At 42.5% G+C, this 18057-nt stretch overlaps 1 protein-coding gene across 6 annotated transcripts in view; it reads left to right on the forward strand.

Annotated features, from left to right (window-relative positions):
- Positions 1 to 18057, forward strand: part of rsh (radish) — a 97005-nt gene that overhangs the window by 22797 nt on the left and 56151 nt on the right. For 5 of the 6 annotated variants that reach the window (XM_043427660.1, XM_043427661.1, XM_043427663.1 and 2 more), the window contains exon 2: positions 16189 to 16370. In XM_043427660.1, the coding sequence (XP_043283595.1) occupies positions 16283 to 16370 (88 nt within the window). In that variant the 5' untranslated portion in view covers positions 16189 to 16282. Of the gene's footprint in view, positions 1 to 16188; positions 16371 to 18057 lie in introns of those variants that run through there. The other variant, XM_043427668.1, reaches the window with a different exon arrangement.

Here is an 18057-nt window from a genome sequence, read left to right on the forward strand (position 1 = left end):
TTCCCTGACGCGGCCTCGTGCAACAAGCGCATCGCTAGAGCCCCCTTTGTATGTGTACATCGATGGATATTTCTATGTGCATGTACCTCGCCATGTACACTGACTAGCTTATGCCCAGGGTACACATAAATGTTGCTTCCTTCTTTTTATACGCCATCACGCTTTCGTTCATCCACGGCTCTCGGACTCTATTCCAGAAGAAGCTTGCCCGTCGTTTATATGCACGTTACCTGGCTCGACAACATACAGGGGCTTTTTCATCTCGCGGTGGCTCGAAAATCGGAGGTTCTCATTCGAGGGAAGGCCAATTATTATTTGAAGGGGTTCTATTGTGGATGAAATCATTCGCTTCGCAACCTTCCGTGTTTTGAGGCTGCGACAATTTATCTCGTTTACGTTACAACGACGAAAAATGGCTTCGGGCTTCGGGCACTCTTTTCTGGCTTTTCCTTCATTATTGCGAATTCGGAACAACGATTCTGGAACAAATAACAATGGGATGTTTGAATTACATACGTTTTGGAAATAGACTCATTGGTTTTTACGAATTTGCATGGCTTTTGGGATTGCGGAACTGTGGAATAACGGGAGAATTGGAATCGAGGCTTTCGCCTCGGGCGCTATCGATAACAACGCGGAAGAACTTCTCATCGCGTGTAAACGCCGAAAATATTTTACTCTGGCCAATGTTTTCAAGAATTCGAGCTTTTCGTTGATCAAATCTCGTCAGAATTCGACGAAATTCCTACGCACGTTTTTTCAAAGTTGTCATGCGAGAGCGGGAATTTGAGAATTTCGTGTGGCATTTATCGCAGGCTTTGTGTCACTTATGATTTCAATAAAAAATGGAAAAAGTGAGCTCTTGGTATGAAAATAATTGAAAAAAATATTGAGCTTTTCATTGATATTCTTCGAATCGAGAGAGCTATTTCAAAATATATTTGTTTTTAATTATGAAGGAATTCTCGCAACGGAAATGAACGAGAATTCCTACCGCGCTCTTGCAATTCAGTTTTACCTTTGCTTTACGAATATTTCGAACAAAAGCTGAGTTTCGCCAGGGGAATTTCAATTTTTCGATGGAAAAATACAAGAAAAATTAAGCGCTGATGGAAATTTCAGAATTCAGTGGCTGAAGCAAACATAATGAAATGGTTAAACAGAATAATCCGAAGCCACGAAGGCTCGGTTCTCCTCGGTATGAAAAACGTGATAATATTTGGTCGGAGTCGAAAGAGGTCAAGGTATTGAAATGAAAATTCAACGTGAAATAACTCACGCGTATATATATACGCATTGAAAATGAAGAGAATGAGAATGGCTGTGAGATAAAATAGGGAAGCTCGAAAGCTTTGGGAGCCCAGCGACGAGCTGGGCTCGTTCGAATAGGCGTTAAAACCCCGGCACGTAGCTCCCCTGAAGATACTTCGATGGAAATGTTTTCGCGGAACTACACGGTCAACTATTCACCGCACCACGAAGGGGCCAAATGGTACACAAGCAGTGCAAGCCCTCTACATCGTATAACAGAGAGGACAGTGCACGGTAGAGAGAATATAAAGGCACGCATCGGAGAGCCCGTTACACGAGCCCTGCTCGTGTTCAGCGTTTTTTTTTTTTTTTTTTTCATTCCCCACTTTACGCTCGTGTGTATGTTCTTCCACTAGTCGATTGGAGAGTTGAGCTTTTGCAAAAGCTCCGAAGCTCCCTGCCGAATAGAAGCACTGGATGAAGGTTCAAAAGACTGGACGATTATGTGAGATTGATGCATAATCGTCGGGAAGCTTTTATCATTGAATTAAACCTTTTCACGAGATTTATCATTGGAATTGTAAAAATTTAAATCGTTCGCGTGGATCGTATTTTGCGGAGAGGAGGAGCCAGCTCGGGGTACTCAAGTAATCGGTTCAACGAGCACAAAGTCTAGATCTCTCATTTCATTTGGAATGTTCCAATGCTCGAGGACCGGAAAAATAGAACGCATCCTCGTGGAACAATTCTTCCTGCCGATTATTATATTTCCAGACTCTTATTCACGTTCCAAACGAATCAGTTAAATTGCTCACGATATACAACTGTCAAGTATGAAGGAATCTACGAACATCGATTGAATATTGAGAAAAGCAGTTTAATCTGTAGCTCGCGTGTACATAAAATGAAAAATAGAACGACGAGCCAGCAGAGGAGGACAAGAGAAATGCTTTCGGAGCGAGACGCGTTTCGTTGGGTCGTATCGATGTCTCGGGCTGTGAAGAGCACTGAAGAACGACGATTTATATGCTCCAGGCATGAATTATAATCGCAAGGAACTGAGAGGAAAATAAGAATGGAAAGAGAGAGAGAGAGAGAGAAAGAGAAAAAAAATGGGAAAAGACGGATCTGTATGATCGATGCTTCGCAATATTCTTCTTGGATAGCCGAGCATTGAAAAGTGCTCGTGTGTAAAGGCGTGTCGTTGTATAAGTATTCGGCAAATACATGAAAGAGTCCATATTTCCTCCTTTCCTATTTTCCCCGACTATTGAAAACGTGTCCAACTGATAAAGCTGCACGTACAAGGTGAAAATATAGCGGAAATTACACGGGCTTTTATCAGGCGTATCGCTACTTCCCATTGGATTGTCTCGCGTTGAAAAATCGATATGGCACATTTAAAACACAGGACTTCATATAAGATATTTCTCGAGGGAGATTTCGGCGGGGCTGGCATATTTTGTACGCGACATTTTTTATTCCTCCACGATTCTAGCACATCCCCTTGCAAAATTAGACTTCTATGGGTCCCTGGATACTTTGAGGGCGGGTTCAAAATTCATTGACGTTCGTGGACTTGGTCATTAGGTTGCTACCACCGGAAAAAATGATCGAACTCTGCAAAGGATAGAAATGGAGTCGAAGTTATTCGCAGGCTCATTTTCCAGAGTTCGGTTTGAGTAAAATTTTTCTTTTCGACATTTCATGACTCGAAAGCGCTCCCTCGCAGGCTCGAGCTGCAAACTATTTTTCATTTACTATCGACAAGCCGTGCATTACTGGACACATTCATCTTACCGCAGCAGGTCGTAACACCGCCGGTAAAAGTGAGGCAAAAAAATTAACGAACGTCGGAGTAGGCGATGCTACGAAGTAAAAAACGGTCGTTAAGCCCGTAAACTGAGCCCATCGAAACGCATCATTGATTTATCGTTCTCGTGCGAGTACACACGGCGATCGAACACGCTGAAGCGAGGAGAGTGTACAATCCTTTGGATTTTTACGCCTTTTCTGAGCACACCGAGAATCCTTTTTTACTCCAGTCGTTTCGACGCTTGCACAAGCGCTCTGTCCAACCGTAACGAGAGCTCCTCGAGAAGTAACTGCGCTTCACTTTTCCTTCGGGTCCGGGTCCCGATAAGAATTTGAAATCCACTGCGAACCTGAAAACAAAAACAGATTTTTTATAATCTTGGATCGTGCCAGAAATCCGGATTTCCTGTTCCGGATCACCATGAACGAGCGAAAATCCCTAGAAAAGTAATTTAGTAGTTAAAAGCGAGCTTCCGTTCCCCGCGACATTCGGAAAACTCGAAATTCCAAATTTTTCGATTTTACCAACTCGAATTCTCAACCGGATGAAAGTGCATGCACGAAACGAAGAAAAATCGAACCCTTTCGTCCCTCCATTCGCAAGGCTTTGGACAGTGGAAAAAAATCGATTTAAGGCATCGCCTTGGAGAAATAAGAAACGAGTGTAACGGGAGAGAATTCATTTGGTAAATGAAGACAAGGTAAAGGGAGAGTTGCGCGCACGAGTCTGGCGAATGACACATGTAAGGACGAGGGTACGTTGCTGGCTCCCTCTTCCTACAAATTAGGGCACAATATCTAATCCCTTGAGACTAAAACCATGCCATCCCACTGTTTTTGTCTTGTAACCTCACTCCGCTCCTCTTCATCTCTTTCTCCCGTTTTCCCGGTGTCTTCCCGGAGAAATTAGGCTACAGAGGGAAAGCGAGTTTCTCGAGCTGACGTACGTTGCTAACGAGATAATCATCCCCTAACTCGATATTAGTTTCTGTTTCGGTAGCGCGCGCGCGCGAGGTGATTTGTCGAAGTGGAGAACTGAGCGGGCTCTATGTGCGAGCATATACGGAGTGTCCTAAAAATTTGTATAATTAGGGGACGAATGAATTGCCAGAAAAGTCGTGAATATAAAAGTCGTTAGAATACGAGTATTTCGATCGACCGAGCTCCCTCTATGAATTCTTTCGGCAGTGGAGCAATACCGATTAATATAAATGAACGTCCAAATATAGCTTCCCTCATGAATGTCGCTGCATATTTGCATCGTTCGGTGCACTAAGAAAAAAGAATTGTTGATTAAATAAAAATTGACGTTATTGGAAGAGTTCATTCGATTGCGATGTTTTTGGAGAGAACGAATCTGCAGTTTGATCTGAAACTCTTTTGTTCGTTTAATCATATTTAAGGTAGGAGTCGCGCGGCAATCGATGTTAGACGAACTCGTGATTTTTAAATTATATATAATTTTTACGTGATAAGCTTTTATATGGTTAAAGGATTTAATAGGTTATCGAAGATTATATCAAGAAATTTACGATCAAAAATAGAAATATAACACGGCATCTTATGAGAAACCCATCCCGCCGACACTGTGATTGCAGAATTCATTTCCTTAGCGATTAGATATAGTTTATGTTAAAATTGCTCCTAATAGATTATATTTTAAAGATTCCAATGTGACTATAAAAATATAGGACCATCGACTCACTCGAAGAGAATTTTTTAAGTAATCTCGATGAAAACTCAGAAAATGACAGGAGATTGACTGCCATGAATTGGCTCGATATACTGGGCAACGTTAAGAATGTATACATATATGTATACTTTTCGTAATAGCCGGTGAGTTTGGAGGCTAGGATATCTGTCGACTGTCAGGTGAGAAGAGAACCGATATTGAAAAACCGAGTGAAATAAGCAATCATAAGATATTTCTAATCATAAATTATTAAATATGATCTTGTATAAATTTATACGAATATAGTTCAAATTGCCCTAAGATTAATTCAATACAGAAAACCTTTCTTATAACCTATTTTATTTCGACGATTAATAAATAGTCATTTGACCATAGAGTCGCGCGACTCTTGCCTTAAGATGATGGATCAGTCGGTAATCACAACAGTGAGTGCGAGAGCGATAGCTGCAAATTTTGAAAAGGAAATTTTTCCACATCGTTCGTCTGATCGAAAAAATAAAAATGTCATCGGATTTTCGCGATCGTGCTGCATACGATGACATTTTTATTATTTTAATCGGACGAACGATGTCAAAGAGTTTCAATTTCAAAAATTCGAGGTGTGATTACCGACTGATCCATCATCTTAACCTTGCGATGATCATATTTTTCATTAGTTTTGTTGTTCCAACGACTGTATTTTGTGTGTAGCTACGAACCCTGGTGAATTTTACACTAGCAGATGAGAAGGCTCGATCCTCATGATTTCGCAGGGCACGTGGATCCTTCTGACGTCGAATTGCAATGCGGTATGACAGAGCAGAAAACGAGACAAAAGTGGGAGGAGACAGTGTGAAGGGGTTGTAACAGTCTCGTGGCAAATAACCCGGAAATTCATCGGGCTTCTCTTCGTCTTTTCTCTACCTTTCTGGGAATCAGCCCTCCGTAATTTCGCCTCTTGTTCCTCGTGCTCGAGTGCCTTACTATTTTTTCTCTTCTTCCCTCACTCTTTTTCTTCTGGTTTGCGTGCTTTATACCATGTATATTTCACATGGGGAAAGCCTGCTGGGCAAAATCGAGGATCCATGCCCGGCGCGTTACCCTCACGAGCCCTTTTCACGTTCCAGCGTCGTGAAATTCAATTTAGCAAGTCGCAAACTCGATCAACTCTCCCTCCACCCTCCAATAAGCTCCCGCTATTTCTCTCTTTGTCTCGCAGGTTTTTTCTCTCCCGTGCATGCCCGCTGGTCCGCGCCCGATTTTAGTTTACAGAAAAGAGGGTGTAGCACGACACACGAAAGCTTCGAGCTTTAGCATCGATCGCCTATGCTTTTCTCTTCTATTTTTTCCCCCAGCCACCCGCTCAACAAATCTTTTCCTCACTATGGAAACCGAAACTCGATGTTGAAACAATGAATCTCGAGGATTTATTTTCACCTAAAAATATTATTCTGTATCCTGAATTCGCGAGCTCAACTATTTGTCAATGGAAAACTATGGAAGGCTGTCCACTATTTTATCTTCTAATGTTCAAAACAAACATAAACCTTCGAACGAGCCATTCAAAAGTTCATTTTATATCCTCGAACGCGGCCCTGTTGTTTCGAAACCGCTTAAATTTTCATGCCCACAATTACACGTTGCACGCACAAGTGTCACGACGTTCACTGTGAATTTTGACGCGACCTTCTTAATATTAAAATAAATGAACTACAAAATAGGCGATACGAACGCACTTTCGGAAGATTAATTAGCATTTCGTGACACTCCACGAACCGTTCTATCCAGTCGTCAAGCGAAAACTGTGCAGACTTCGCTGAACTCGCCGGAAGCCTCGTGAATGAGATGTTAAGCAACCAGGAAACGAAACTCAAGTTTTTCAGTAGACCAATGATGATGAAGCCTCCGGCGAGGTCCGCGGCTCGATCACTCATCGAGAGTCATTTTTGCTGAGTATCCGAAGATCCCAAAGGACGGAAATTCAGTAAAAATGTAGCCGGTCGTGTGGACCGGGGTTCCTGCAGTGTCCCTTGGCCCTCGTGCAAATGTTCGAGCATCAGGAAAGAGTTGGATCCACTCTGGAGAAGAAGGAGGCAGAGCAGGTTCTGCAGGACCGGAAATTAGGAAAGGGAACGAAAGTGATGGAAAGAGCTCGTAACAGTCCGCAAGAGTACAGACAAAAACAACATAAATATAAGTAAATAAAAAGTTTTTCAATAACACGCATCGAACGAGTGAGAAAAATCGAGTGTTTTTTTACCGCGATCCAACTATTTATTTAGTTGAACGTACATATAATTTACAAAAGTTTTTCGTTACTTTATTTATTCGAGAAATTCTTTTAGAAGTATTCTCGAGCTCGAGGGCCCCAAAATAATGGACTTTTATAAACGTACAACGCGAAAGATACACGGCGAATACCATCGCACGTATTTCATCGTAAATTTTTTATATCCATTCGTTTATGGCGATTTTGAGCCGAGACAACGAAACTGTTAGAGACGCTTTTAATGTCTTTTTATATTTATAGCAGCCGTTACGATCAAAGAGGGTGATACTCGTGGGCGCGCTCATATGTGTGCTTATAACGAAAAGTTTCGTGTTTCAAGTATAAACGGAACAAGAGCTCAATGACTGGACGCGCGAGTTGGCGCTATCGGCGCGGCGTGTACGCGCGATATTTCCAGGAGCTCTGTTCGAGGCTAAGCCTGCTCCTGCGATACGATATCTCTGTGTACGTTTCGCGTCGTTGTTGTACTCGACACGACTTCTGTGCCCCGTGCCGAACCGCGGCGGCATGTGGGCCACAAGGCCAATCGATAGAGCAAACTGTTGATTCCAGCCAGAACTCGTTGCTTGTGTGTGCGAAAAAGCACCGTTGCGCGCGACGCACATACACCGACGACGTGCGCCAACCTCGGCGGCTCCTTTCGGCCATCCATTCTCACAATATTGGCATTAATTCCCATTCTCCGCTTGTCTACTCTTCGTCGTAGTTTGATCTTTTATGTATTTTCGTCGTTAAACGTTCGCGCTTTGTTTTATTTTTGGATCCACAGCGACTTTGTACTTTTCTCAACATTATCGGATGTCGTCGCCTCGGAAACGACTTGATTTTTATTTCAGATTCACACTCGTATTTGTCCATGTGCTTTCGAGAGTTTTTTCTCGCTTTTCGGCACGAAATAATCGTCAACGAGATTGCAGCTTTCGGCCATCTCAATAACGTGGTAGATCCGGCTCGAGGGAGAGAATTTTCCGACATCTGAAATGGTGAAGAGACTTAATTAATCATTCATTTGTATGGTAGACCAGAAAAGGAATAAACGTTCTCACCGAACCTTATTTCTTGAGACTCCAATTTTAGCCTGTCCATCATGAATAAGAAATGAAGCAGGAGATACGACGTGAAACAAATTACAAGATCTTGATAAGATAGAGAATGAAAGACAGGAAAAATTGAGTAACGTTCGCCGCGCGCTGTTCGCGCGGAAAATTTCCCTCGAGCAGATAGAGTAATTCAAGTGAATATTTCAAGCTTAATACGGATGAGGCATTTTGCCTTTCTTTGTTATTCAGTCAAGTATCAAAATGAAGAAAAACTCTCAAAGAGTTCGTGTCAACAGTCACTTTGTGCTCTTTGCTCGAAAAGTTGCCAAGTTCATTGATTTGATATCTCGACAAACAATGAAAAAATAAAAAAAATTCAAAGCGAATTAATCGCACGACTGAGTGGATCAAGTCCAAATGAAATTCCCATAAAAACAATGCGCTCGTCTCGTATGAACACGGTTTTGAAGTTAACTTTGTGCAAAATACTTTTTACTTGCTACGTTGATGGAAAGCTGAGAAAAAAATGGGGACGTTATGCGAGGCAGGAAATAAAGGAAAGGAAATGTCTGCGACCGCAGCGACGCGGCATGCCGTCGAGGTTTTCACGAATACGAGCAGAGTATTTCGTGCGGAAAATGAGATAGTTACATCGCGTCGAGAGTTTCACTCCTCTGCGCCCCAAGTAACGCTGTTTTATTTCTATCTCTTTGGTCCGCTTCCGGTCTGGCGGAAGAGCGCCCAAAAAGTGCTTCACCGAATTAGACACGCACGCGAAACCACCTTTCGCACAATATCATCCCTCGGTTTCGCGCAAAACCATACGTTCCGAGTAGCAGAAACCCTTGAAAAAGTAAATATATAAAAGAAGAGAAATAACAAAAGAAAGAGCGACTTTAACGCGCACATGCGCGGATATCTGTGTATGGAAAGTTCAGAAGGATTGGACCCAAAGCTCCACTAATAAAGCTCTCTCTTCCGTCAGCTTTTTCTTTACCTCGCTCTGCGGGCTTTAATACTCGATCGTGAGGTTAATATCGTGGTCATAGAACGTCGAAAATCGATCGAGCTTAAACCCCTGGGCGGCGAGGACTCTCGATAAATAAGGACTGGGCGAAAAGAGCGACGAGGGGGGCCGAAATACGGGACGATACATAAGACTCTGACTCAGCTCCGGACTTGAAAATGTTTCATTTTATACCAAAATTTTAAGTTAGTTCAAGAGATAGAGAATTTCTCATTTGTTCCCAGATTTCATTTCAGTTTGTAACTTCGATTCGAAAGACCATAATTAGTAACGATTGACGTGGAGAAAAATAAAGTGACGAATCGACGATTGATCCTTCCAAGTTTTTCCTTTGGGATCATCTCAACGTCAGAGAGGTCAAAAAATGAAGTTTTCGTGATTGCGATACTCGGAATTCACACCGCGGGCGCGCGCGGAGTTGAAGATTTGACCTAAAGAAGAAACGAGAACGATTGCGGAGTTTGAAGCGGGGGGGAAAGGAAGCGAGGGAGGAAAAAATGCGGGAAGCCCCGGATCATCGAGGCGTATGAATTTCTCGTTGAAAATCTCTCAAAGCGCTTTCGCGAGGGTCGTAGCACGAGCAGCTCGAGTTTTTTAGGCTCGGCTGTATCATCCCCGCCTCTTTCTTTCCCCTGTGCATTGGGAGGCTGCTGCGAAAGCCGCGTGTACATGCTCGGTTCACTTTCTCGTCTCCCGGGCATTTCGACGTCGAACTCGAACTTTTACTCTGGCGAAGACCGGACTCATCTTACAAGAGACGCGAGAGAGAGAGAGGAAAAGAGTAAAACAGGAGCGCGCGCGTTTCCTTTTTGCGAGTGGGTGGTCGCCCAAGCCCCCCGACACTCCACTTTTCATTCTCTATGCTCTTTCTTCCCTGCCTGCCTCCCTCGATCTTGACGACACCGTTGGCGGCGCGACAACGCGAGACGGTAAAAGGGCGAGAAGCGTCATCGATCGGCGAAGTCAACCGCGAACCGCTGCTTTTCTTATTCCGCCGCCCTTTCGATACATCGCCATTCATAACAAAAACGATACCGACGAAACGCGCGGCTTTGCTTCGCCCAACGCTCTTCATAGCTGAGATACCAACGTGAGCTCTGTTTCTCCTCGTCCGCGGAGGCCTGCTCCAACGCTTTGCACGAATTCCCTTCGCCAAGCTTCGAATAACCCGACGACCTGGGCCGCGTTACAGCAGCTTCTTCGCTGCTGGCGCTGCGTTACGAAGCACCGCGAAGAGCTCGGAGTTATGAGATCACTCGAGTTCTGGATGACCAACGAAGCTCTAACGTAATTAAAAGAATTTGTCTTTAGAGAGACGAAAATCTTTTTTAAATGGAAACTTGCGAATTACTGTAGGGGAAACTATGCGGAGCGATGGTTTACATACTTTTTCATTCTTTCATACGCCCCCATTGTATTAACGTTTTATTATCTTTGCGAAAAGACGAGATCCGAGAAACGAGTTTGAAAATGAGTGACAAGTTTCATTAAATTAAAAGAGACAACGAGATTGTACAACTCGAATTAAATTCTTGTGTTAATCAACTCCGCACAACGAAACGTTTGTTTGGATCAAAATTTCTTTATCTTTCGTCTCAAAGTAGTATTATAGTAGTTTATTTCCAAGTATAACCTTACCGGTTTTTACATAGCCCCCCCCCCCCCCCCATTTACAAAATTCTCGCTTACTTACTGGATTCTTTTTCCTTTTCGTATCTTTTCTATTCTTTTCATTTTTCATCATCCATTCATATCCTCTCACTACTTACACAACTCTTTATTCATTTTTCCTTAGCGCTCGATTTATTTTCTCCTCCACTCCTTCTCATACTGTTTCCATCTTTTTAGTCCTTCTGCCTCTGCCTTCCTCATGTCCGCTCCTATTTCGTTGCATTCGCAAGTCTGTGCTAAAGTTTCCTCTTCCCTCTCACACTTTCTACATTTTCCTTTCCCCGCACCCTTTGGATCTTTCCCTTCCTATATTCCCACACCTCGTCCTCGGCCATGTTTCTTTTATTTACATTCGTGGATCCCTCATCTCCCGATATTCTTCCATTCCTATATTCTTTTTCCTGATCTTATACTCGCTGCAGTATCTCGATTCTTCTTGTTACGTCTTCACTCGTGTTACTCTTTTTATTGTATTTTTCACCCCTGCTGTATGACCTTCTCTTATCCTTTGCCATATTTGCTCTTCTCCTACTTCTTCCATTGCTTTCTTCATCTCCATTCCTCATTTTGACAGATTTCTACTTAAGATTCCTCTTACCTATGCTTTTAAGCATTTTTCGGCCATCGATTTTCTTCCCATCTTCACAATTTGTACTAGATCTCAAAGTATTTTCAAGGCCTTTTTGCTTTTAGATTTTGAAATATTCAACAGGATTATACGTTTTATATCATGCAAAAGATAGTGCTGACGTTTTGAGATGAACGTTTTTCCTTCGAGTCTCGCTGCAGGCTACGATTGGCAAAGGGGTTAACAAGGTTTCTGCATCAGCAACAGAAGGGTTTTCATCCTTAACTTCCTTCCTCTCCATTCAGCCTTTCTCGCCAGCTGTTCTCGCCAAATTCCTGATGAATTCCAAATATTTTTGTCTGCTGCGAAGTACTGGCTTATTTGGCAAGTGAAATTCCATTGCCCCGAGGTTGCCAGCGGAAATAATATTCCTCTTTGAAAAAACAATTCGAAAAATGAAACGCAGCATAGATAAAAACACTGGGGGTGGGGCGAGAGGATGAATAACGAGTTTCGGTTTGCTCGCCACCCTCTCTTTCCGTTATCAATGAATTTCTACTCTGATGGTAGAGGCATTTTTTGTTATATCCTTTGTGTTCAGCTTGCCTCAATACCCCGAACCCAGCAGACTACTTTGTGGCTGTTAATTGAAATTGGCGAAGTGAGGCAAAACAAGCGACATACGCGCGATTCTCTCGTCAATGCTGCGTCCCCTGAGGGCATCGCTCCTGATTTCTCTGCACCGATTCTACGCTCTCTTGTTCCTGTTTTCTCCGGAACGTCGAAATATACATGAACATGCACAATCTCCATTGACTGTGCGAAATTGAAAACTTTCGTTTTGTTACGCTTTTTTCCATTCTGATTTTTCCCACAGTGAAAACGTCCGAAGATTTCGCGAGTTGAATGTTTCTTCATTGCGGAGAGTCAGCACTTTCACAGTATCCTTTCACCAAATCATTTCACTCCGAAAGACTTTTGTAAATGGCACATTCGAAGTACGAAAAAAAAAAACAAAGAAATAAATCGAAATGTCAAATTTTGAGGTTTTTTCATCGCTTCGTCCGAATCGATATAACTTTTTCTTGCATATCACAGATGAGAGATCTGAAACATAAATTGAAATTGAGACCAAATGAATGCTTGTGGGACTAACTTTATTTCGCGCAATTCCAACATTCTTCGATATCATCCGGCAACGAATGTCAAAAGCATGGAAAAATGTAGATTCGAGTGTTTGCAAATGAACTTCAGCTGTCAAGAAAAACTGCATGCTTCAATAATTCATGGTTTCCCGACCCGCAAAAGTATTCCGCTACGGAAGAGACTTTTCATCGTTTCGTTCAAGATTTTATGATTTTTTCAAACAAAAGTATCGTCCGTAAGATTTACAGCGGTACAACAGTCTCTGCGCGAGACTATTCAATGGGCCGATAGCGATGAAAAGTTGGCCGGGATTCGCTGTTCGGGCAATAGAAATCGGAAAAAGTTTGCAGGCCTTCGAATCGTATTTTTTTCAGGCTCGTTTGGGGGCTCCGAATGGAGAACACAAAGTCATTATCTCTGAGATAGACGATAGCTCTAAGAAATACAATGCCACGCGATATTTTCGCGTGCGGTGTGCGACTCGGAGAAATTTATGACTTTGCTCCGCGCGCGGTGCGAGTTGTACAAGTTCCTCGTTAACGTTGCTCCCGGCGTATCACTTTGACCGCGTTTGACTTATCGCGCGCAATTTTCCGGGCAGAGTTATCGGAACGGGACGAGGACGGGGGGCAAAAAAGCGAAGGAAAAAATATGGATTCTCGGGAATAAACGATAATGACCTGTGTCACGTGTCACAGTGGGGATTGAAAAATGCCAGGGCAGAAAATAGAAAAAGATGTTCGACAGGGAGGACTATTTGTTGATCCTTCTAATGATGAGCTCGATCGAGCTCTCGTGCGGATGCGATTCAAAAGCTCAGCTGCCATTTTCAGCCCAATAAAGCATCAGTTGCCCGTCCAATTATTTCAGAATTTCGATATCAAAATGCAACTGCGAATGTTTCGAGCACACACAATGAAACAAAATTAACACGAAGCATGAACAAAAGCCTCGAACGTGTGCAAACCGACAGTACAACGATAATAATAGTAATTCGATATTCGTATGAAACAAAAAAAAAGACTGAGCAGATCGTCAAAACGGAATGTCTCGTTCCAGCGTTTGCGATGCTCGTGGCAGTTTCCCTTTCCTTTTTTCCCTACGAGAAGTTTTCATTTTCCATGAGTAGATTGGAAGAATTGTGGGGAAAATCAATCCGGAAATTCCAATCCCAATGCAGTACTTTGGGTCTTGGAAATGTCTCCGGAAAAGCAATGTCGCGCTGTCGAAACATTTATGCGAGGAGCGAGCTCGGATTTCGGCAAATGGAAGCTTTTACAACGCAGTTTGAATACAGTTTACCACAAAGAATCCCACCTGCTTCAACGATCGGTAATAACGACGGAGTCGAATTGTACAGAAAAGTACTCACACACACATACACACAATTTACGTAAAAATGAGCTGATGAAGCTGGTCGGATTAGTCGGCGAGTTCGTAGGAACTTTGCAATAAAACGTATGAAGCAACGAGCGTGCTGAATGAGCCCCCAAACTCCCCAAAACTCTTACGTTTTCGTACTCTCTGCCCAAAGGGCTGAAGCATTAAATCCCAACTCCAAAATGATCATTGAAATGCTCGCTGTTCAATACAGCCGCTGAAACTTTGCGCTCTCCAAATACGTGCGTTCATTAAAATGAACGATATTTGTTTCTATGGATAACAAATCGCCGCAAAACTCTCCACTCGAAATTTACCTCGAACCAACAACTGATCTGTCAACTGTTTACGTGGCTGTGCATCTTGCTATTGACACGGTTGAATTCTGAGAAGGAGTTCCGGGTTATTTGCCCTTTGCTTACGAATTATTTGCGAGTTCGCTTCAGCTGAAAATGCTTAATGCTCTGAGATTGTTTTGAGTGAATTTTGCAGCTTGTCTCTTCATTGGTTATTAAAGAGGAGGTTCGATTCTTGAACGAAGGATTGATTATTTGGTTTGAACGCTAGCACAGCGAGGACGGGGCGAGGAAATGTTTTTTAATTCCGCTTATTTCGTGCATATAAAAAGATTCTTTTGAATGTGTGAACCTTCCGCGAGATTCTCTATCGGGTAATCGAAATATTTGGTCATTCGTGGCCTTGGCCTCGGCCCAAATGAAAGCCCGGAAAGCCAGAGCTCTCCCCCTTTTTTCAAATTCCATTGACGTTCTTCTTTTAATTACCGAACTCGGCGAGCAGCTTTCGCGAAATGTAACCCTCGTTATTCGTTACGGATTCCCGATACTGAATCTACCAGCGACGAATGAATCGACGCGCGCGAAGCTCGCGGTTTTTTTTCATCCTCGCGCGTCTCCATCGGGCAAATGTGCTTGCTCCCAAATTCCAATTTATGCCCTCACATTTGCGTGACCTAATTGTGACTTCATCTCTTCTCATCGTTTCATCGGATTTTTAGTGTTTAGAACGAAAATTCGTTTTCGTGCGTTTTGTCCACGATTATGCGAAAAATTGATGGAATTTTTCTTCCATTTGGAACATTTCCGTTCATTTGTAAAGACTATTTTTAAAGCGAAATTACTCAATGGTTGACAATAACATTCTCGACGTCCGAGGGAGTCTTTTGTCCCATTTTACTTCGGCGAAGAGAGGCAGGGGGTTGAGATGAAAAAAGGAGTCGATAAATTCTCACATTTTCATGTTATTCCGTGATAAGAGGTCGGAATTTATAGAATATGGAATAGCATTCTATCGGAAAGAATGGAGCGATGTTCGCACTCGATATGTCGAGAAGAATTCGTCGAAGAAATTCTTGTCTCTGTGGGAGAAAAAAGATTCCAAGAGATTTAGCCCGTCCACTGGGAAGTGTCGCGATGTCCAGGATGTGTGTACCGATGAAGGGTGAAAGTAGCCCTACGACGGGTAAATCTACTCGATAATCTTGTCTGCCATGTCGCGAGGGATGCCCCGCGTCTCCGACGCGTACCTTGTTTTTTCTTTCGCGACGAACGAAATTTTATCGAGCGAAGCTGCGGCTTTTGAAAAAATGGTTAAGCAGCTCGATTCTTGGCTCACGATTGGTTTATCGAGATTTTAATTCCGCTCGCCGTAATTGAAATACTTTTCTACTCCCATTTTCACTTGATTTTCTTTTTTATACGATGGCATCGAGCCCCGGAGGGGTGGACTAGCGAAAACCGATCACCGAAAAAACCACAAATTCATCCGATTAACGAACAAGCTTTTATACGGCAGGAATAAAGCGATGAAAACATCTCTACTGGGCTTATCGGCCCTCAAAAAACGCAGATCAAACTGATGGAGCAGTCTCATAATCGCAGTTATTATTCTCGTGAAAAAAACATTGGAAAAAATGCCTAAAAATATGCTCGTTTTCCGTAGTTGGACTTTTTCAAATATTTCGTTATAAATGAAAATCGAAAATAAAATTTTTCTCGTGCTGGTTCAAGCGTTGATACGTCAAACGTACAACTTTCTATGGGCCGCTCCATAAAAAAACAAAAAAAAACTTTGCCACCTTTAAAATGTCAAATCAAGTTTCCATCGTGGGCTCGAAGTTCGAAAGAAAATCCGATTTTTTCGAGTCCAGAGAATGGGACACGACAATTGGCAACAATGCGATGTCCCAGAGCCCTTTTGAACCATTTTTTCTACAACGGACTCGAAGCATCTGAAAATAAAAACGGATCGTCGCGAGCGCCCGTTGATCACATACTTACAAATCGTTTATTCGTCTTTTGTTTAATGCAGGACCGGGCGATACCAAGCTGACCACATGTAGAGACCAGTAGGGGAGGCGGGAGGGAATCTGTGGTGATTCCAGCAGCGGCTGTTCGATTGATCGATGTCTGTCGATTCCGGCATACTGATGAGCGAGGGTGGCTGCGCGAGTTTCTCGCTGGATGTTGATTCACCACCGCGCGGATACTCAGGTACGTTTTAATCGTTATCAATCAACTTTTCTCATTGGACGTTCATTACAAACGTGAATAATGATGACGGTTGATGGCCTGAAATTTTATATTGTCATGAAATTAATTTTTATAGCCGCGAATCGACTTTCGACTTTATTGAATTTTCGGAGGTAAATTGGGCTCGCAGAATAATCGAGTTTATACGCACAATTCAATTTTCCTACGGAATATTAAAAAACCATTTTTTTTAGCATTCTATTTATATTTTTCGGGAACGTTGTAAAATCTGTAAAATTTGGAACGACGCTGACCGTGCGTTCTTCACAGTCAGTTGATTCTTCACGTTACCGAAATTTCTGTCCACATTTTGGGATCTTTGTACTCACAGAGTAAATAGACGCCGAGTCAGCAAGGGGATTTCAGCTTCTTTGTTAACAAAGCCCTGTAACAGCGGTCGGGCGTCGGTGAGAGAACAATAACGATGACCGAATAATTTCGTCGTCACATCCGAGGGCTTTCTCCTCCGAATTCACGACCCCCAAAATGTCTGGCGAGAGTTTTCGAATTCGCCGTGCCTCTGTGGAAAAAGAATGCATTAAAAATCTGCTCGTTAGTTACGTGATTGATTGCATATTTTCTGAGCCGTACGTAGCCAGTCTGATTCGAATTAACATTGAAACATTTTCAATACCGACGTTTGCTTTAGAAACCAAAAAATCCCAATTAATTTGCATCACGAGCGAAAACTGATTAACAAAAGTTCTTTGAATAATTTTTCATTCTCCATTGGCAGCGTTCGAAGCCTTTACATAAAATCGAATAAAAAAAACGGATCGTAACATTATTCGCTTGCAGGTAATTCACCGAACGAAAAGCAAACTTCGATTTTTGCATGAATTTATATTCCGAATTACACGATGGGGATTATTGTTTCCATCAAACAATTCGTAACTCATCTTTCAACGGGCATATTATGATTTGGAAATCGTGTTGAAATGAGTGAAACAATAGAATTTGGGTTAACAGCGTTATAAAAACATCGCATAAACGTGGAAGGCGAATGCAGTCGCGCGTTTGTGGAGCTTCGACAGAATTTATCCGAGCGTTTATTCACCGATTCGGTTATGTCGAATGAATATTTACACACATATATTTGCGCTGGATTCATTGCTATTTCGCTATTTAAAAGCGATTGCGTTATTGACGAAGAGCAGGATAAAAATAGAAATATGGATTTGACAATTCTCGACTGGATCCTCCCTCGCCATAATTTTTCCTTCTTTTTAAAAAATTTTATTCCCGTATATTTATTGATGCGCCAGAGCCAGAGATTATCCGTGCGTATACCGCGCGAATGCTCGCAGATGCGGAAAATTTATATCACCCGAACCAGAGCATGATATTACGGATCACGTTTCACGAAGCGAGTAGCGAGGCGAGCGTCCAAATACAGGCTTCAATTCTTATGTTATCAATATCCGAAGCGGAAATTTCACCTACACCGAGATTCTATGTCGAACGATAAAAATGATCAATCGTTTAACGACGATAGCTCGTTAAAAAATGTATCAGTCAACAAAAATGGGTCATTCGAAGCTGGAACTTTGGCGTGGAATTTTCTGTGGAGTTAATCTGAGGCTTGGAATTTTGCATTTTCGTGAGATATCGTGGCACGAGATTACAAATAGTTGGATGGAAATTGGTT

The sequence above is a fragment of the Venturia canescens genome, chromosome 9 (assembly GCF_019457755.1).
Source record: "Venturia canescens isolate UGA chromosome 9, ASM1945775v1, whole genome shotgun sequence".
NCBI lineage: Eukaryota > Metazoa > Arthropoda > Insecta > Hymenoptera > Ichneumonidae > Venturia > Venturia canescens.